This window comes from Hyperolius riggenbachi, chromosome 2 (genome assembly GCF_040937935.1).
Source record: "Hyperolius riggenbachi isolate aHypRig1 chromosome 2, aHypRig1.pri, whole genome shotgun sequence".
Lineage (NCBI taxonomy): Eukaryota > Metazoa > Chordata > Amphibia > Anura > Hyperoliidae > Hyperolius > Hyperolius riggenbachi.
The window spans coordinates 443954560-443976674 of NC_090647.1; the positions used below are offsets into that span (position 1 = coordinate 443954560).

General features: G+C 44.0%; 1 protein-coding gene across 1 annotated transcript in view; it reads left to right on the plus strand.

Annotated features, from left to right (window-relative positions):
- PHEX (phosphate regulating endopeptidase X-linked) overlaps window positions 1-22115 on the plus strand; it is a 297029-nt gene that overhangs the window by 190280 nt on the left and 84634 nt on the right. Inside the window, exon 13 of the mRNA XM_068270021.1 lies at window positions 11467-11544. Within this exon, the coding sequence (XP_068126122.1) occupies window positions 11467-11544 (78 nt within the window). The remainder of the gene's footprint in view (window positions 1-11466; window positions 11545-22115) is intronic.

The window sequence follows — 22115 nt, forward strand, 5'->3', positions numbered from 1 at the left end:
GTTCACCTAAACCACACTCCATGATTTTTAACATTTGCTAAATAGGAAAAAATCCCCTCAAATCTCTCACATTTCCATCTCTGTTCACTCTGATTCCAATCCCTTAGCCCTTCTTATTAATGAGTATCATTTATCTCTGGTGGAGGCTGGACATCCATGAAAAAATTCTGCATAGTCGTTTCTACAGGGAGTACAGAATTATTAGGCAAGTGGTGTTTTTGAGGAATAATTTTATTATTGAACAACAACCATGTTCTCAATGAACCCAAAAAACTAATTAATATCAAAGCTGAATATTTTTGAAAGTAGTTTTTAGTTTGTTTTTAGTTTTAGCTATTGTAGGGGGATATCTGTGTGTGCAGGTGACTATTACTGTGCATAATTATTAGGCAACTTAACAAAAAACAAATATATACCCATTTCAATTATTTATTTTTACCAGTGAAACCCATATAACATCTCAACATTCACAAATATACATTTCTGACATTCAAAAACAAAACTAAAAACAAATCAGTGGCTAATATAGCCACCTTTCTTTGCAAGGACACTCAAAAGCCTGCCATCCATGGATTCTGTCAGTGTTTTGATCTGTTCACCATCAACATTGCGTGCAGCAGCAACCACAGCCTCCCAGACACTGTTCAGAGAGGTGTACTGTTTTCCCTCCTTGTAAATCTCACATTTTATGATGGACCACAGGTTCTCAATGGGGTTCAGATCAGGTGAACAAGGAGGCCATGTCATTAGTTTTTCTTCTTTTATACCCTTTCTTGCCAGCCACGCTGTGGAGTACTTGGACGCGTGTGATGGAGCATTGTCCTGCATGAAAATCATGTTTTTCTTGAAGGATGCAGACTTCTTATTGTACCACTGCTTGAAGAAGGTGTCTTCCAGAAACTCGCAGTAGGACTGGGAGTTGAGCTTAACTCCATCCTCAACCCGAAAAGGCCCCAAAAGCTCATCTTTGATGATACCAGCCCAAACCAGTACCCCACCTCCACCTTGCTGGCGTCTGAGTCGGACTGGAGCTCTCTGCCCTTTACCAATCCAGCCACGGGCCCATCCATCTGGCCCATCAAGACTCACTCTAATTTTATCAGTCCATAACACCTTAGAAAAATCAGTCTTGAGATATTTCATGGCCCAGTCTTGACGTTTCAGCTTGTGTGTCTTGTTCAGTGGTGGTTGTATTTTTAGCCTTTCTTACCTTGGCCATGTCTCTGAGTATTGCAGTTATTTTGCACCTTGGTTTTTCCACACGCTTCTTGCGACCCTGTTGACTATTTTGAATGAAACGCTTGATTGTTCGATGATCGCGCTTCAGAAGCTATGCAATTTTAAGAGTGCTGCATCCCTTTGCAAGATATCTCACTATTTTTTACTTTTCTGAGCCTGTCAAGTCCTTCTTTTAAACCATTTTGCCAAAGGAGAGGAAGTTGCCTAATAATTATGCACACCTGATATAGGGTGTTGATGTCATTAGACCACACCCCTTCTCATTACAGAGATGCACATCACCTAATATGCTTAATTGGTAGTAGGCTTTCGAGCCTATACAGCTTGGAGTAAGACAACATGCATAAAGAGGATGATGTGGTCAAAATACTAATTTGCCTAATAATTCTGCACTCCCTGTAGCTTCAATTGAATTCTCCCTTTCATATACTAAGTCCATTTTTCTTATACACACACCAGAGTCGGGACAAGGTCCTCCAGCTCCCAAGGCTGAGACACTAAAGAGTGCCCCTCCATCCCTCCCACCCCAGCCATCACACACTGATTGCTATTAGAGTAAGAGGAGCCCCAGGGCCCCCAACTCCCCAACACCTTAATCGCTAGTTATCTGGCTTGCAGTCACTGCCATGTATGCGCTTTTTCTTATTTCTCTTTACTTCAAACACAACAGAGGAATAATTGCTGAGTTAGTTGTGCGCACGCTCCTACACTGCACCCTGAGGCTGGAGCCTCTCTTGCCTCTTCCTCGGCCTGGGCCTGGCCCTGACACACACACACACACACACACACACACACACACACACACACACACACACACACACACACACACACACACACACACATATGTTTGTATTTCTAAAATAGGTGTTTAGCTTCCCGGGGGGAGTAGTTTCTACTGTACAGTGCTCCACAAGAACCAAGAAAATGTCAAAACAAGAACTCTACATGTAGCTTGCCACTATCTGACATATCTAAAACCTTATCTAGCAGACTAAACCAAGCCTAGTGCTTATTAACCTCAGGAATGAATTTTTATATCTCACCACCAGCTGTAGCAGACTCCACTTTCCTGTTAACCAGGCTACAGAACCCTAATTACAGTCACCAAATGCATTACTGGGGTGAGCCAGAAACTATACAGCAGAATAGGTATGAGACCAGCTTCAATGACATACAGTATAAACCACACTAAAGTTAGGTGGACGTAACAAAAAATAGTACCTTGATGATCACCACACCTGTAGATCAGTTTAAAGAGCAACTTCAGCCTAAACAAACATACGGTCATTAAGTTACATTAGTTATGTTCATTAAAATAGATAGGTAATATAGGCTTTGATTCATCAAGACTTATCGAATTGGTTAACGACAGTTCAGTAAAATACCGAATTCGTTAAGTTGATTTCAGGATTCATCAAATTTATCTACAGCTGTTAGCGAGCATTCGGTAATAATTCGGTAATCATTCGTTTGTGATGCGTTAAAACGAAAGAAAGTGCAATTCATGAAAATGAAAGTGGGTGTGGTTTAGCGTTACATTTAGGATTAGTTATCTCCTTCACTGCTCTGTCGTTATTCCTGTGAGATCATTGCTGACAGAGAAGATGGAGCCATTTGAAGTGGTTATGTATCAGCTGAGAGTGATTCAAAGGCACAGAAGGGCAAGAATAAGGTCTAGAATCATATCAATTTGCAAGAGAATAGATTTATTTGCTATAACAGGACATCTGCATTTCTCTTGAATCATCTTGTAAGAGAACACAGGCAGGGCCATGGTTAACTAAATTGCTAGCTGCACTACATATTTTTTTTTTAGAAAAAGCTCCTATCAAGCCGCAGCTGGCTAAATTGTGGGATTGTCCCAATCCGCTTCCAAAATCCTGGTCCAGATGTTAAGCCCTATTCAGAATGTTGCTACGTAGTGTTCAAAGGACTGCCTTTTACCCACAATTCCATGGGAATCTTATGGCCTTGTGTTAAATTACCGTTGTAAAATGGAAATATCGACACGTTACCGAATTGTTATCGATATTTTATTGAATTCACACCGAATGTGGAAAAACCTTGATGAATACAACTAGAAATCGATTAACTTCGAATTCGGTAATTTAACAAAATGGAAAAAGTTATCTCAAAGACAATGATGAATCGAGGCCCATATCTCTTACGCACCATTTTAAACGAACAGGCAAATGTTTGATTTCATGAGGGCAGCAATCTTTTTGGTTAAAAGGAGGTGACAGGGTGCAGGAGACACAGTTCCAACTGTCCTGTGTGCTGATCACCCCTCCCAGTTGCTAGGCAACGTGAATAACAACATAGGAAATACCATCATGCTTTTCACAGCATCAGGGAAAAAAGCCTGGGCAGTTTTCTTTGATGGGTGGAGCTTAGCTAAAAATGCAGCAAAAAATGATGCTTTGGTAAGAAAAACAAAGTTCTGATGCCTTTTAGTACCTTTTAGTGGAATTTATTTCCTTTTAAACTGTGGAATGTAATAATAAAATTTATATGTTTATAATCTAGTTAGTATACTTGCGGTTTTTGGAGTGTACTCCTCCTCCAGTTTATCCTTAATGATTTTTTGATTCTTATCTCTGGAGGAGACACCCCAATATGTGATTATTTGTGACTAGCTTCTTGTCCCCGCGAGGATATATACCCAGCTGTTTAGGGTTAAATTGGAACATAGTCCAGGGGACCATTACCTTGTCCTTTTAGTGGAGTGGTGCATTTATATTGGATTAGGTTACGATGCTACGGTGGGATGCTTTGGTCTCGCAGGTGGAGAGGGACTGTTCTAAGACGCAGAGCTCGAGGGACGGACAACAATTAATAAACAGTGGTTTCCGTAAACTCACCAAACTATACGAGAAGAAGTCTAGGATCTGGTGGAATATCCGCTATAATAAACTTTATTTAAGTGACCATTTTGCACCTTTGTGGCTTAGGTTCCAGGTGTTCCCCCACAGAAAAAATTTGAACGACGAGTTTAAAAAGAGGTGGGAACAAAATTTTGAGGCCTGTGCGGAAACCTGCTTAACGCTCATGAATGAGCTTGACGAATCAGATTTAGAATCTACGGAAAGTGAAATAGTGCGCATTTCCGAGTCCCTCAAGGATCTAAGTGTAGATCCGTTGTATAAAAAACGCAGCTCTGATTTGGAGAGCCATATCAGTAAGTTTAACAAGGAGCTGGTCGTCGCTCGCGATCAAAAAGTCCTGAGGGACAGGACGGCGTACAAAATTGGGACTGCTTACAGGTGGGGGACTAAACGCCCTTTTCCTGGTAGACCTAGGCCACCGGGTGCTAAAGATCCTATACAACCGCCAACAGCTGAGGAATCTGATTCCTCGGTGAGCGGGTCAAGTAGGGCGGAGTCACAAAGTTCAGGCTCGGCTAAGAACAGTGCAGGGCGATACAACACCAGATCTAGATCTAAAGAAAGGAAAGAGAAGAAAAAGAAGCCTGTTCAACAGGTTAGCAGGAGGAGACATAGCCGGTCATGCACTTCACCGGAGGAAGAGGAGCCGGGTGCTTCGGGGGGCTCCCGAGGATCTGGCGCTGTTGGTGGGGACGTCCTCCGCTATTCCTTTTTTAGGACAGACTCACCCGGGGATATGAAAATGGATCATGATTCGAGGGATGTTTCTGCCCAGGAATTGAATCCTTTACAGGTTATCAATTTAACAGGTTCTCAACTACCTACTACGGTGACCGCACTTCTGTCCAGGGGGTTGGGCTTTTGCCCGACCCACAATATGGACAGATTTGAGGTTATCACCGATTTTCACATCTTTGGCAGAAAGATTCTTTTACAGTCCTTGTTTGCTAACAAGGAAATGAATCGCATAGCGGTTCCCCCGGGTGAGGTCTGGACGGACGACGACTTACGAGCCCTCGCCATCCTTGAGGAATTGGAGATGAATCCTGAAAGTCACACGTTACCTGGTGTGGAAACGATGGAGGGAGCACGTTTGGCTCCACCCGTCTATCTACCACGCCTGGCGGACGTGGGTCTGAGGAATAGGTCTGCCAAGTTTCCCCCCTTCTCATTAAATCCAAGTCTGAAGACATTCATGCAGGTTGTTGAGGAGGATCTATTGAAGATCAGAGTGGGGACACCCCCCAAGACGAATCTGTCTGAAGAGGAAGCTATGGCACTTGATATGCTTAGAGAGCAAAAGGAGTGGATAATCAAACCCTCCGATAAGGGGGGGAAAGTGGTTATCATGACCAATTCCGATTATAGAGATATGTGTATGGATCTCTTGGGGGATAGGCGATGCTATATGAGGGTACCCATGTCGAGGGCCGCCAGATGCCAGGGTGACCTTTTAGCCCTTATTGACGATGCAGTACATCGCAATGTGATCAATGAGGAGACTAGTCAATTCTTAAAGGTATCAAGACCCATCACTCCCACATTTTATGCTTTACCTAAGGTACATAAACGGTTAACCAAACCCCCTGGACGCCCAATAGTATCGGGCAGGGGTTCACTCACGGAAAAAATCAGTATTTATCTGGACAGGCATTTACAACCGCATGTACAAACCTTGCCATCATATGTGAGAGACACTCTACATCTACTTCAAATTGTTAACGGTCTGCAGGTCCCTGCTGGTACACTACTGGTGGCCCTCGACGTGGAGGCCCTCCATTCGAGTATCCCCCATGACCGAGGCATTAATGCCGCCGGCACTTTTCTTAGTGAATTGAGCATCTCGCGTGCGGCTCACAACGGTTTTTTGTTATCACTGTTGGAATTTTTGCTTTCTAACAACATTTTCGTCTTTGAGGGGACCCACTACCTCCAGGTGCAGGGCGCGGCGATGGGGACCACCTGTGCCCCGTCGTATGCTAACCTGTACCTGGGGGTGTGGGAACGTGAGATCTTCTCTGATGAGTCTATGTCGATGTACGTGCGCCACATTGTGTCGTGGCACAGGTACATCGACGACATCTTGCTTTTTTGGACAGGTGGGCGCGATCCGCTGGTTGAATTTGTGCGTCGTCTTAATAATAATGATTACAACCTTCGGTTTACGTTCCAGGATGATACCATGTCTATCCCCTTTCTCGATCTGAGGATCTCTATTGATGCTGGTGGCTACGTCTCCACTTCCCTTTTTAGGAAGGAGACGGCCACGAATTCTTTGTTGAGAGCTGATAGCTTCCACCCCTCACATACTGTCAGGGGGGTTCCCACTGGACAGTATCTGAGGGTGCGTAGGAATTGCTCAGAGGAGGCAATGTTTGAAACTGAGGCCAGGGACTTACGCCGCAGATTTAGGGAAAGGGGGTATCGTGATGTCCACCTGAGACGAGCATATCGGCGTGCAGCGCACGCCGACCGCGACGCCCTAATAGGGACACAACAACATTCCAAACGCTTAAATAACGAGGTACGTTTCTGTACCAGATTCACCGTCCAGCATGGTTTGATAGTGAATGCTTTGAAGCGTCACTGGTACATCTTAAAAAATGATCCCAAATTGGGTCCCCTGGTTCCGGATTCTCCGATGGTCTCTTGTAGGAGGGCTCCCTCCTTGAGAGACCTACTTGTTAATAGCCATTTTTCAGGTCCCACAGAGACTGCCAGACACTGTAAGGTTACTGGAACCTACAGATGCGGAGGGTGTACAATCTGTCAGTTCATGCAGGTTGGTAGAGTGGTAGAACTGCCCGACGGCAGGTCCTGGACCCTTTCCCACTTTGTGAATTGTGATACCATCCTGGTTGTTTACCTCTTGGTCTGCCCGTGTGGGGCTTTCTACGTAGGCAAGACCAAGAGGGAACTCAGGAGACGTATCAATGAGCATATCACCAAAATTAAAAGTAAAAAACTAGAAGCTTTGACACCAGTGGCATCCCACTTTAAGACCGTCCATGGGGGTAGTTACAAAGACCTGAGAGTAATCGGTCTGGATCGAATTCACACCAATATACGTGGTGGGGATTTTGACAGATTGGTCCTCCAGCGGGAGGCACGCTGGATATTTGACTTAAAGGCCACTGTTCCTCCAGGATTGAATGACTCACAGAGCTATGCCTCCTTCTTACCTCAGTAAGTTGTCGTTTTGGTCTCTTGCGCTCTGCGTCGTGTGGCATTCCCCTTCGCTCAGTCGATGGGATGCCACCTTTGAGCTATGCCCTCTTCTCCTGGTGCCCTCTTCTTCCATCTGTGGCATTGTGGCCCCTTGTGCATCACTGGCCTCTGCTCTGATATATTGAACGCTTATTTGTATAGTTGAAAGGAATTTTCCCTGGAGGTGATATAGATGTTTCGTTCCTATGTCGCCCTTATTTTTCCTTTGTATTAACATCTTTCCCTTTCACCTAGGTTTGGGTTTCACTAAATTTTGGAGGCCTTATCCACTTTTTCACCATTGACATTTTGTTTCTTCATTTGATGTGCCGCTCAGCGCTGTCGGCCACCTACCCATTTCTGCTCGCACGGCATCTGCTGTTTGCGGGCGTATGGGCGGGGTGACCGATAGAAGCTGATTGGCCGAATATCTGTATGAATAGGAAGTGTGCACCTATTGATGTGTATGTTTGACACGCCCCCTTGAGAAAGCCGGAAGTCTACCGGCGAAACATGTCGGGTTCCTGGCGTTCCGGTACGGCCTGCTTGGGGTAGCTGACCTCTGCCACCGCAGCCGCCTGACACCTTCACCGCACCCTCTGCCATACTCCGCAGTGCGGATTCCTCATTCCACCTTCCGCACGGTGTGGACCTCGGCATACTTGGATCTGCACTTGTCGGACTTATACAGCCTTCAAGCCACAGCACGGCGAATCCCGAACTCAGTACCATCAGCCAGGAGGCATTTCACTGACAGTTTCACAGCGGTTCCACTGGGTTTATCTGGAGTACACACGTGTGTGTCAAGTTGGAACATTTTTACATGATGCCGACACCGTGGAGCCGGTAGAGTATGCTCACAACTTCTATGCATGCATCATGCCGCTTATGCTGTTACTCTGAACTGGCTTGCGAGTGGAGCCTGCTTCCTCTTTCCTTTACTGCTTATCGCTTGGATTGCCATTGCTTGATTTATTACTGCTGAGGCTGTGCTTATCCATGAGGAACATTATTTTGATTTTTGTCGAGAAAAACTGAAGGTGTAGCGAGTTTTTACATAGGAATTCCTATTCTTTCAACTGAGTGATCACTCCAACTCATTTCCCCTGGTGCGTGTGAATGGATGTGTGGTGTGTGCGGTGGGTTTGAAGGTCGGCCGACCTTATTGCAGGCATTGTACCTTTTAGTGGAATTTATTTCCTTTTAAACTGTGGAATGTAATAATAAAATTTATATGTTTATAATCTAGTTAGTATACTTGCGTTTTTTGGAGTGTACTCCTCCTCCAGTTTATCCTTAATGATTTTTTGAAAGTTCTGATGCTGTTAAAGAAACACCAAGCCTTTTCAGTTCTGCTGAGTCGATTTTCAGTCCGGAGGTTCAGTTTAAGGAATTAGGTACACCTCAGAGTAGATTGAATATGGCGCAATGACAATACCGCTCTGTCAACTGATAACAGTAGTTGGCAATACATATAGCCAATACTGTTACTCTGCTATACCGATACAGAGCTTGGCTACACAATAGCCAAACTCTGGGACCGATTGTCATCCCTGCAGCAAAAGTGTCAGAGTTCGCCTATATAACAGCCAGACTCCGGTGCCCAATTTAAGCCAATAGCCACAAATTTACATTGGGGTCTATGGCAAGTTAGCATTGCCTATTTTCCTGCCACAAAATGACTTGTCTTGGGCAGGAAAACTATATAACTGGCAGGAATTGGAAAACAGAATTTTAATTGTATGTTATGCTAGGCTGTGGTTCGATGTTAAGTGAAGTAATACAGGAAAACACAACACTGTACTTATCTAATTCCCTAAAACCTATTGCATATTATTAACAATAAATGGATGCAGTATTATCCAGTACTTCGGCTATATTTTTACACAGTGATTTGTGTGCAATGCAGCTGTATACTTTTGAGCTTTATTGTTTAATCTGTGATCTATTTATGGCAGCTTTACCAGAAATAATATTTTATAGTCAGGGAGGCACAGAACATCCCTGTGTTAAGCAGAACAATATTGGAAGGGGATGTCCAGTAAAGTGCAAGCACATCAGTGTTATAGGTTACAGGCCATACAACTTGTGATTTACTGTTACTGCAATGCCAATGCATTTGCTCTTATTGTTGTTGTCATATAAAAGCATTATCAGTGCAATGAGAAAGTTCCAGCAATCAATGCTTTAACTGCTGTGTTAGCACATACGGTTATAACTGCAAACGTTAGCTGTTTTTGAAGCGGTTTTTCAGAGCGATTCTAGGCATGTTTGGAGTGATTTTCTAAACATGCCTAGCGTTTTTTGGAGTGTTTTGGTGTAGCATTTTTTTATATTTTGTTACAGTAAAGCTGTAACTGAACAGCTTCTGCAACAAAAACGCTTGGAAAATCGCTCTGATCTAGCACTTTTCAGAGCGATTTTCCACTTTCCTATACTTTACATTGAGACAGAAATGCCTCAGAAATCCGCAAAAATGCTGCAGGACCCGAGTTTGCATTTGGGGAAGAAACAAACCGCTTTGTTGTGCACCATCCCATTGCAATACATTAGCCAAGCGGTTTTCAACCCGCAAGCGTTTTTTAAAACGCTCAGAACGGCTCTTGGTGTGCACCAGCCCTATATCACAGAGCATGGTACTGTTTTAAAGTAGGTACTGTTTACTTTTTTTTACTTCACTCAACAATGGTGGGCCTTACTATTGGAAACATTTTAAAGGGCAGTTTAATTACATTACAAAATATACCCTACTTTCCACAGGGGTCACCGGTCCGTAACAGACTTGTTTGCCTGTTTAAAAAAAATAATAATGGCAATCTGATGATAGCATACAAAGTGCCTGATGTCCAAAAGGTCAGTAATTTTACCATGCCTAGGTAGCATATGGCAATTTTACCAGTACTAATGCCAGGGGAGCACCGCCTGTTACTCTATTAGTTTCCCTGTGTAATGTGCATTACCATAGCAACCATGGTAACGTACACAACACTAAAGTAACAGGCAGTGCTCCCCCTGTCACTAGGACCGATAAAATAGCCGTGAACTGCACGACAACATTACTGGACTTTCCTGCATCAGGTCCAAAGTATGCAAATGCTAGCTACTAACTATACATTCTTGTCACCAATTAATGATGATTTGATTTAACAGTTATAATTTTCCATTTGTTTTGATCAATTTTTGATCATGAAATGATTAATTAGAATGATGATATTATTCACTTTGTATAATATAACTCAGGTTAATTTGATTTTATTATCTATTCAATTAGATTGTTAATATATGTTAATACAGTATTATAGAGTAATAATAGGTATCTTAATTCCATGTAAGGTCACATAAGATCATTAGGTTCTTTTCTACTCCCTCATTTACACTTCCATCCAGTATGTAGAATATATGTTTCACTGCAACTGTTGACATGCACATTATGCAGTAAAGCAATGCATGCATTGCAACAATGCCAATGGATTTGTCGCACCACACTGCCAATGTGCCGATGTGTACAGAACAATTATAATATGATTGCATCACACCAGCAATGTGATAATATTGTCCCACGCAATGCACCGCTGTGAAAGTAGCCTTACTCATCATATATGGTAGTGACTAAGAAAAAAATAACTAAGAAAAAAATATCCACTTAAAGTGATCCCAAGGTGAGAGTAATATGGAGGCTGCCATATTTATTTCCATTTAAACCATACCAGTTGCCTGGCAGTCCCGCTGAGCCTCTGTCTCTAATAGTTTTAGCCATAGACCCTGAACAAGCATGCATCAGATTAGGTGTCAGTATTGTCTGATCTGACCAGATTAGCTGCGTGCTTTTTTCTGGTGTAATTCAGAAACTAGCAGCTAAATATATCTGAGCTGCCAGGCAACTAGTATGATTTAAAAGGAAATAAATATGGCAGCCTCCATATCCCTCTCACCTCGGGTATACTTTAAAAATGTATTTTTATAACATTGAAAAGTAATATTAGAGGTATTGTATTTTTTTTTTTTACTTTTTTTTATAGTTGCCCACTGACTTCTTTACAACAGTGACAATGTCTTTGCTGTTTTTGCAAATGCAGAATGATTATAAAGATGAAATACTGGAGCATTCTTGTAACTTGCACGAATTGTCTTACAGGCAAATGCAGTTATGGCTAAAGTGGGATATCCCGAATTCTTGATGAATGAAACCTACATAAATGAAGAAATCAAATCCGTAAGTATCTGTTTTCGTATGTTGTTATTATTTTAGGCTACAACATGTATGTAGAAATTATTAACAGGCACCTCCAGTACTCTCTGCACTGATACCAATGTCATTTGATTCAAGCAAATAATGTAGGAACTTTTAATTGTGTTCAGAACAATCAAATCAGAGCTGCGAGTGTTCATTTTATCCAGGACTGTTTGCCAAGTGTGCCAGGGCAAATTACTTCCCATCATGACAGTCCTGGGCCCCCTGTGCTGCTGTATGTCACTCTCATTGTCTGCTATAGCTGGAGGTGCATTCTTGATTTTATGTTTGCATTATTATTAATAATATATAAATTATGCATCCTGCTGTAATTTAGTGCTGATTGTTTTCTGATCTTCTACATCACACAAGGCTAACTAATTCCCTGCATGCTCTGATAATTATCCCTGGCTGAGCAGGTGCTTCTGGCTATTTAGCACCAGAGGTTTTCAGACGAGCTCAAGTCTGCCATAAATATGCGGCAGTCAGTTCATTTTTACTCAGTTCTGGGAATAAACTTCATAGTTGCAAGCTTATTTATAGCAATCGATGGATTTCAGTCTAACTGCAGCCAGAGAGTTAAAATGTGAAACAGCTGATTGATTGATTATGGGTTGCTAAACCTGATACTTTATCAGCATGAATGGAATGCTCTGTTCTCAAGTTGGAGGTTTTGTTTTTCACAATGACAAGACAAGACAAATAACATTTATATCGCGCTCTTCTCCTGGCGGACTCAAAGCACCAGAGCAGCAGCCACAAGGACACACTCTATAGGCAGTAGCAGTGTTAGGGAGACTTGCCTAAGGTCTCATACTGAATAAGTGCTGGCTTACTGAACAGGCAGAGCCAAGATTCGAACCCAGGTCTCCTGTGTCAGAGGCTGAGCCCTTAACCATTACACCATCCAGCCACAATAATTACACAATAGTGGAGAAATGATGTTCACTATGGTTTTGCAGCACCAGGGTCCTGGGAGATCTAAAATAACAGCCATTAAATGATAGCTATCAAAAAGGAGACAAAAAATGCAACAAAAAAAAGTTGTGAACCATTAAAGCCTCTTACACAGTAAGACGCGTTTGATGCGACGTTAAGGTCACATAACGTGCCCCTAACGCAATGCATTGAAAGACTATAACTTGGATGTTATTTAGCCCTGCGTTTGGTGCGCCGTTTTCGTTGCACAGTGATAGAACGAAAACGGCGCATGCGTTAAAAAAAAAAATATTACTGAGCATGTGCAAACAGTCTAACGCAGCTAAAAACGTGTATACCGCATAGCATGCAGCACTTTCATTTAACGTGCAGCGTTAGACACCAACGCAACGTCTGCACTGTGAACCGCCTATTGATTTTTTATTGCTGTGAGTTATTGTGCGTTACATGTTGTTGTAACGTGCGACTTTAACTTCGCACTGTGAAAGAGCCCTAAAGGGACTCCGAGCACCTCTCATGGGCATGCCTTTAAGCCAGACGAATTTCAACAAAGTCGTGCTATGAAGCCTCTGGAGGAGCCTCTTGCAATGGCCATGCGTGTCACTTCCTCTTCCTACTTCATTCAGTGATGCACGTTACTAACTGAGAAGACAGGGGTGACCAGGAAGTTATAACATAGCCAAGATGGCAGCCGCGAGTTTTAAATTGAAATCAAACGAAAACTATTTGGTGTAGAATGGCGATTCAGGCATCACATGTAAGAGGAGAGCACAAGCTACAGAAAGGTATGCATCTTTAAGTACTTTGCAGTACTGGTCAGAGTCTTAAAGCATACCCATGACAGGTGCTCATAGTCCCTTTGAGGCATTTTATTAACTTAAATAAAAGGTTACCATTGTTTTTAGAAAATTTGTGACATGATGATACTTATATAAACCACACATAAAAGGAGACATTACAGTATATAAAGCTGTAGGTGAATTCTGTTCAACCCCCGCTGCAATGGCAAGGCATTACACACGTACACATGTTGGACGTGTGTATGCGTAGTCACGCATCTGATAACAGCTGTTTTCCCCTTGAACCAACTGCCGTTCAAATGACTGTCAGGTCTGTACAAACAACCAGCGGTCGTATGACCAACTAATACGTCAGCGCTTGCTTGTAGAGGTGCAGGATACCAGGATTTCTATCAACGTGATGACACACGTCTTTATGACTGAACATCCAGTCTGTAAGACCACATGTAAATTAGTTTGAAGGCCTCTTTGACGCTTTGACGTGATTTAAACTACATATTGTTTGCCTGACAAGTCCTTTAACCACTTGAGGACCGCTCCCAGCCGATGGGCGGCGGCAAAGTCCGGGCCCAAACGACCGCAATACGCCCATCGGCGGGGGCGGCTGCGTGGGTGGCTATGCGGCGATCGCGTCATTCGTGACGCGATCAGCCGCCGGGGACTGGCTCCGCCCACCGCTCGTAGTAACCCGCCGGCCGTTCGGAAGCGCCGGCGGGTTACTAGCACCCGGATCGCCGCATGGAAATAGTATAACAGGCTTTGTAATGTATACAAAGCCTATTATACTGGCTGCCTCCTGCCCTGGTGGTCCCAGTGTCCGAGGGACCACCAGGGCAGGCTGCAGCCACCCTAGTCTGCACCCAAGCACACTGATTTCCCCCCCCCTGCCCCCTGATCGCCCACAGCACCCCTCAGACCCCCCCCTGCCCACCCCCCAGACCACTGTTTGCACCCAGTCACCCCCCTAATCACCCATCAATCACTCCCTGTCACTATCTGTCAACGCTATTTTTTTTTTATCCCCCCCCCTGCCCACTGCCCCCTCCTGATCACCCCCCACCCCTCAGATTCTCCCCAGACCCCCCCCCCAGACCCCTCCCCCCCGTGTACTGTATGCATCTATCCCCCCTGATCACCTGTCAATCACCTGTCAATCACCCGTCAATCACCCGTCAATCACCAGTCAATCACCCCCTGTCTCTGCTACCCATCAATCAGCCCCTAACCTGCCCCTTGCGGGAAATCTGATCACCCACCCACACCAATAGATCGCCCGCAGATCCGACATCAGATCACCTCCCAAATCCATTGTTTACATCTATTCTCTCCTCTAAACACCCACTAATTACCCATCAATCACCTATCAATCACCCCCTATCACCACCTGTCACTGTTACCCATCAGATTAGACCCTAATCTACCCCTTGCGGGCACCCAATCACCCGCCCACACGCTCAGATTGCCCTCAGACCCCCCTTTATCAATTCGCCAGTGCAATATTTACATCTGTTATTCCCTGTAATAACCCACTGATCACCTGTCAATCACCTATCAATCACCCCCTGTCACTGCCACCCATCAATCACCCCCTGTCACTGCCACCCATCAATCAGCCCCTAACCTGCCCCTTGCGGGCAATCTGATCACCCACCCACACCAATAGATCGCCCGCAGATCAGACATCAGATCACCTCCCAAATCCATTGTTTACATCTATTCTCTCCTCTAAACACCCACTAATTACCCATCAATCACCTATCAATCACCACCTGTCACTGTTACCCATCAGATTAGACCCTAATCTACCCCTTGCGGGCACCCAATCACCCGCCCACACGCTCAGATTGCCCTCAGACCCCCCTTTATCAATTCGCCAGTGCAATATTTACATCTGTTATTCCCTGTAATAACCCACTGATCACCTGTCAATCACCTATCAATCACCCCCTGTCACTGCCACCCATCAATCACCCCCTGTCACTGCCACCCATCAATCAGCCCCTAACCTGCCCCTTGCGGGCAATCTGATCACCCACCCACACCAATAGATCGCCCGCAGATCCGACATCAGATCACCTCCCAAGTGCAGTGTTTACATCTCTTCTCTCCTCTAAACACCCACTAATTACCCATCAATCACCCCCTATCACCACCTGTCACGGTTACCCATCAGATTAGACCCTAATCTGCCCCTTGCGGGCACCCAATCACCCGCCCACACCTCAGAACGTCCTCAGACCCCAGCCCTGATCACCTCGCTAGTGCATTGCTTGCATCTATTTCCCCCCTCTAATCACACCTTGAGACACCCATCAATCACCTCCTGTCACCCCCTAGCACACCTACCCATCAGATCAGGCCCTAATTTGCCCCGTGTGGGCTCCTGATCACTCGGCCAAACCCTCAGGTCCCCCTCAGACCCCCTTCCGATCACCTCCCCAGTGCATTGATTGCATCTATTTTCCCCTCTAACCCGCCCCCTGAGACACCCATCAATCACCTCCTGTCACCCCCTAGCACTCCTATCCATCAGATCAGGCCCAAAACATCCTGTCATCTAAGAGGCCACCCTGCTTATGACCGGTTTCACAAAATTTTCCCCCTCATAGACCACCTGTCATCAAAATTTGCAGATGCTTATACCCCTGATCAGTCATTTTGAGAAATTTGGTTTCCAGACTACTCACAGTTTTGGGCCCGTAAAATGCCAGGGCAGTATAGGAACCCCACAAGTGACCCCATTTTAGAAAGAAGACACCCCAAGGTATTCTGTTAGGTGTATGATGAGTTCATAGAAGATTTTATTTTTTGTCACAAGTTAGCGGAAATTGATATGTATTGTTTTTTTTTTCACAAAGTGTCATTTTCCGCTAACTTGTGACAAAAAAAAAATCTTCTATGAACTCACCATACTCCTAACAGAATACCTTGGGGTGTCTTCTTTCTAAAATGGGGTCACTTGTGGGGTTCCTATACTGCCCTGGCATTTAAGGGGCCCTAAACCGTGAGCAGTAGTCTAGAATCCAAAGGCCTCAAAATGACCTGTGAATAGGACGTTAGGCCCCTTAGCGCACCTAGGTTGCAAAAAAGTGTCACACATGTGGTATCGCCGTACTCAGAAGAAGTAGTATATTGTGTTTTGGGGTGTATTTTTACACATACCCATGCTGGGTGGGAGAAATCTCTCTGTAAAAGGAAATTGTGTGTAAAAAAAAATCAAACAATTGTCATTTACAGAGATATTTCTCCCACCCAGCATGGGTATGTGTAAAAATACACCCCAAAACACATTATACTACTTCTCCTGAGTACGGCGGTACCACATGTGTGGCACTTTTTTGCACCCTAAGTGCGCTAAGAGGCCCAAAGTCCAATGAGTACCTTTAGGATTTCACAGGTCATTTTGCGACATTTGGTTTCAAGACTACTCCTCACGGTTTAGGGCCCCTAAAATGCCAGGGCAGTATAGGAACCCCACAAATGACCCCATTTTAGAAAGAAGACACCCCAAGGTATTCCGTTAGGAGTATGGTGAGTTCATAGAAGATTTTATTTTTTGTCATAAGTTAGCGGAAAATGACAAAAAAAAAAAAAACAATTAAAATCAATTTCCGCTAACTTGTGACAAAAAAAAAAAATCTTCTATGAACTCACCATCCTCCTAACGGAATACCTTGGGGTGTCTTCTTTCTAAAATGGGGTAATTTGTGGGGTTCCTATACTGTCCTGGCATTTTAGGGGCCCTAAACCGCGAGGAGTAGTCTTGAAACGAAATTTCTCAAAATGACCTGTGAAATCCTAAAGGTACTCATTGAACTTTGGGCCCCTTAGCGCAGTTAGGGTGCAAAAAAGTGCCACACATGTGGTATCGCCGTACTCAGGAGAAGTAGTATAATGTGTTTTGGGGTGTATTTTTCCACATACCCATGCTGAGTGGCAGAAATATCTCTATAAATAGACAATTGTGTGTAAAAAAAATAAAACAATTGTCATTTATGGAGATATTTCTCCCACCCAGCATGGGTATGTGTAAAAATACATCCCAAAACACATTATACTACTTCTCCTGAGTACGGCAATACCACATGTGTGGCACTTTTTTGCAGCCTAACTGCGCTAAGGGGCCAAAAGTCCAATGAGCATCTTTAGGCTTTACAGGGGTGCTTACAATTAGGCACCCCCCAAAATGCCAGGACAGTGAACACACCCCACAAATGACCCCATTTTGGAAAGTAGACACTTCAAGGTATTCAGAGAGGAGCATAGTGAGTCCGTGGCAGATTTCATTTTTTTTTGTTGCAAGTTAGAAGAAATGGAAACTTTTTTTTTTCTTTTTTTTGTCAGAAAGTGTCATTTTCCGCTAACTTGTGACAAAAAATAAAATCTTCTATGAACTCACCATGCCTCTCACTGAATACTTTGGGATGTCTTCTTTCCAAAATGGGGTCATTTGGGGGGTATTTGTACTATCCTGGAATTTTAGCCCCTCATGAAACCTGACAGGTGCGCAGAAAAGTCAGAGATGCTTGAAAATGGGAAAATTCACTTTTGGCACCATAGTTTGTAAACGCTATAACTTTTACCCAAACCAATAAATATACACTGAATGGGTTTTTTTTTATCAAAAACATGTTTGTCCACATTTTTCGCGCTGCATGTATACAGAAATTTTACTTTATTTGAAAAATGTCAGCACAGAAAGTTAAAAAAATCATTTTTTTGCCAAAATTCATGTCTTTTTTGATGAATATAATAAAAAGTAAAACTCGCAGGAGCAATCAAATAGCATCAAAAGAAAGCTGTATTAGTGACAAGAAAAGGAGGTAAAATTCATTTAGGTGGTAGGTTGTATGACCGAGCATTAAACCGTGAAAGCTGCAGTGGTCTGAATGGAGAAAAAGGCTCTGGTCCTTAAGGGGCGAAAAGACTGTGGTCCTGAAGTGGTTAAACGACCGATCAAAACGACAATCAGGCATAAAGTTGGACGTGTACGCTCCTTTAGATGCAGAGCATCAGCACTGAAGCCGGGCAATTGGAATTGTTTATTAGAGAATGGAGATGGCAGCCTTTGTATTCTTCTCACTTCAAATTCCCTTTAATTGAGTCTCAATGAAAATGGCCCTAGAGTGTGATAATGTGTGACAAATGAATATGAACATTTCAAGTACCGGTAATATAAACAGTAATTTAATCTGTACAAAGTTTTCTATAAAACACTTCAGAAATTATAACCGTACTTCAGCTTATGCCTTACAAATTGAACCTAACACTACTGACAAACTGAAAGTCTGACTAAATGACTGAAGCCTAATGCTGACTATTCCCTTCTGAGGACTGGAACCCCCACTAGAGCGTTTTTTGAGCGTTTAGGGATCACTTTAAATCGATAGCGATTTTCCTAAACACTCTGCCTTTGTAAATGGATGTAACAAATTCCACTGTAGTGATTGTAATTAGCCAAATCGCAGCCACAGGACATACAGCATTTGGGAGTGTTTGCGCTCCAATGTAAATTATTGAAGCACTGGCAAGTCGCTCATGAATCGCTACACATAGCAATTTGTGAGTTATTTTAAATTACTGCAAACTTTAAAAAAAATAGTAATAATTTGAAACATCCAATCAGAATTAAGATCGCTAATCACAAATTGCAAAACACAATGGCCGGCAAAAAGCTTACACTATTTAAATCTCTTCCAAAATGTATGGAAAATGCTCATAAAATCAATTATAAAACGCTCATTTAAAACCGCTAGCGATTGCGATTTGCGACATGTAGTCGGTAGAGATGGCTCGAACCTACGATTTTAGGTCCGCGAACTTCCACAAAAGTTCGGGTTCGCGTGAACTTCCACAAAAGTTCGGGTTCGCGCGAACTTCCACAAAAGTTCGGGTTCGCGCGAACTTCGCGAACCGCAGTAGACTTCAATGGGGAGGCAAACTTTGAAAACTACAAACATTTATGCTGGCCACAAAAGTGATGGAAAAGATGTTTTAAGGGGTCTAACACCTGGAGTTTTGGCATGGCGGAGTGGGATACACGCCAAAAGTCCCAGGAAAAAATCTAGATTTGATGCACAGCAGCGTTTTAAGGGCAGAAATCACATTGCAATGCTAAATTGGAGGCATAAAGTGCTTTAAAACATCTTGCATGTGTATACATCAATCAGGTAGTGACACACCAAACTCACTGTGTAACGCACCTCAAACAGCTGTTTGTGTAGAGATGGCCTTGCTGGACTGGTGTGCACCATGGCGAGAGTGCAGGCCATGGCGGTTTTCAAGCCCATATAGTCGCCGGCCTGTGGTAGCTGACAGAACAACAGTGACTGATCGAATTTGGTCTGTCCACAATGAAGCAACGACCTTATTATCTTGGGTGTGCCCCCTCCCGACACACTCATATAGCCGTCGGTCATTGCTTCATTGTGATACGCAAGCCCCTTCACTGTGGCAAGGTAACGATCATGAAGGGGAATTGACAAATGTACATGCCTTTCGTTTTGTTGTTGCAGCCCCAGTGCATCCAGAAAAAATTAGGCAGGCATGTACATGCACCAGAAAAATTATTATTCTTTTTGTTCAGGAATCCACTGGAGTCCTGGACCCTGTTGTTGGTGGCGGAGATGCTATGTGGGGACTGACTTAGTCTTCGGGCAGGCAATCACACGGCATGCAGGCAGAGATGCTGTGTGTGTGTGGACTGACTTTGTCTTCGGGCAGGCAGTAGCCCTCTGGGATCCATGCTTCATTCATTTTAATAAAGGTGAGGTACTGAACACTTTTTTTGACCTAGGCGACTTCTCTTCTCACTGATAATGCCTCCAACTTCGCTGAAGGTCCTTTCTAGGAAGCTTGAGGCAGGGCAAGCCAGAAGTTGGATGGCAAATTGTGACTGGCCACAGGTCAAGCCTGTGCACCCAATAGTCCATCGTTGCTCAGACTGTCAATGGTTCTTTCTCTACCATTGTTAAAGAAATCGTACGGGCGGGGAATCAGGGTTCGATTCTGGTCCGGAGTGGGAGCCTGAGAAACGGCTTCCACCACACATCCAAGGAAGGCTGCAGGCACGGCACGCAAGTCCCGACTCGGGAGGTAGTGACGAAAATAACAATACAGGACTCTTTCGAGGTCCTGTATAATGATGAGTACTCTTGAAATCCTTTAATGGGAATCTGTTATGGAGGGCAAGTCTGCCATTCATTTAACTGTGTGGTCAACTCTCTTTGGTACTTTCTGCACCATAATGGCCAGGGAATCAGGGTTCAATTCCGGTCCGGAGTGGAGGCCTGAGAAACGGCTACCACCACACAACCAAGGAAGGTCACAATGTGCTGTATAAGTAATGTACCTGCCCTGACCGTGCTTTGCAGACCAGGCATATGTGGTCAGATGGACCCTTCACCCAACGCTGAGTGCCAGAGATGACACCACTTGCCTTTAACGGGAATCTGTTATGGAGGGCAAGTCTGCCATCCATTCAAGTGAAAGGTGTGCACTGACTCCCAGGTATAATACAATGTGCAGTCACAGATGCAGTGAAAGGTATTCAGTGACTGGTATCAATACAATGTGCAGCTGTCGCACACACAGGTACCGTAAACAAGTATGCAGTGACTGGTATTACAAATGTGCAGCTGTCACACACACAGGTACCATGAACAGGTATGCAGTGATTAGTATTACAAATGTGCAACTGTCACACACACAGGTACTGTGAACAGGTATGCAGTGACTAGTATTACACATGTGCAGCTGTCACACACACAGGTATCATGAACAGGTATGAAGTGACCAGTATTACAAATGTGCAGCTGTCACACACACAGGTACCATGAACAGGTATGCAGTGACTAGTATTACAAATGTGCAGCTGTCACACACACAGGTACCGTGAACAGGTATACAGTGACTAGTATTACAAATGTGCCGCTGTCACACACACAGGTACCATGAACAGGTATGCAGTGACTGGTATATATAACACTGCGTGCTGCTGTCACACAGGTGCAGTAAACATTAACAGGTATGCAGTACATTAACAGGTATGCAGTGACTGGTATATATAACAACATGTGCTGTGTGCTGTCACTCAGGTGCAGTAAACATGAACAGGTATGCAGTGACATTACAAATATGCAGCTGTCCCACACAGGTGCAGTGAAAAGGTAGTCACTGATTGTGCTGTGCCTTGCACAGTATAGCAATTACCAAGGGCCAGCTGCGACTGACAGGGCTGTATATGCAGTGTCAGTAGGCAACACAAAAAAAAAAACACATCAAAAGAACATTAGCTCTCAAAATAGCTGTTTTAGTGTACTTCTTAGCAATAAGTAAGGAGAACACTAACAAGCTAACAAGCCTAACAAGAGCCTAACTAAGCTTTCCCTAATGTCTCTGCAGCAACCTCTCCCTTCTCTAATTACTACAGCCACACCGAGTGAGATAATGGCCGACACAGCTGCCTTATATAAGAGGGAGGGGGGTCCAGGAGGGAGTGTAGCCTGATTTGCTGCCCTGTGTCTGATGACTGTGATGTACAGGGTCAAAGTTGAGCCTAATGATGTAGTTGAGGGGGCGTTTCGAACTCGCATAAAGTTCGCGGTTCACAGCGAACGCGAACCACCAAAGTTTGCGCGAATAAGTTCGCGGTCTAACCATTCGGGCCATCTCTAGTAGTCGGTTCCAGGCCTGATTCCGATTTGTCTATAAGTACCTGCTTACATATGACTGCCTCATTCACATGTTGCAGTCTTGATACAGTGTGTTGGCTTCTGCGCCAGCACAGTATTAGATACAGCAATACCATAAGCA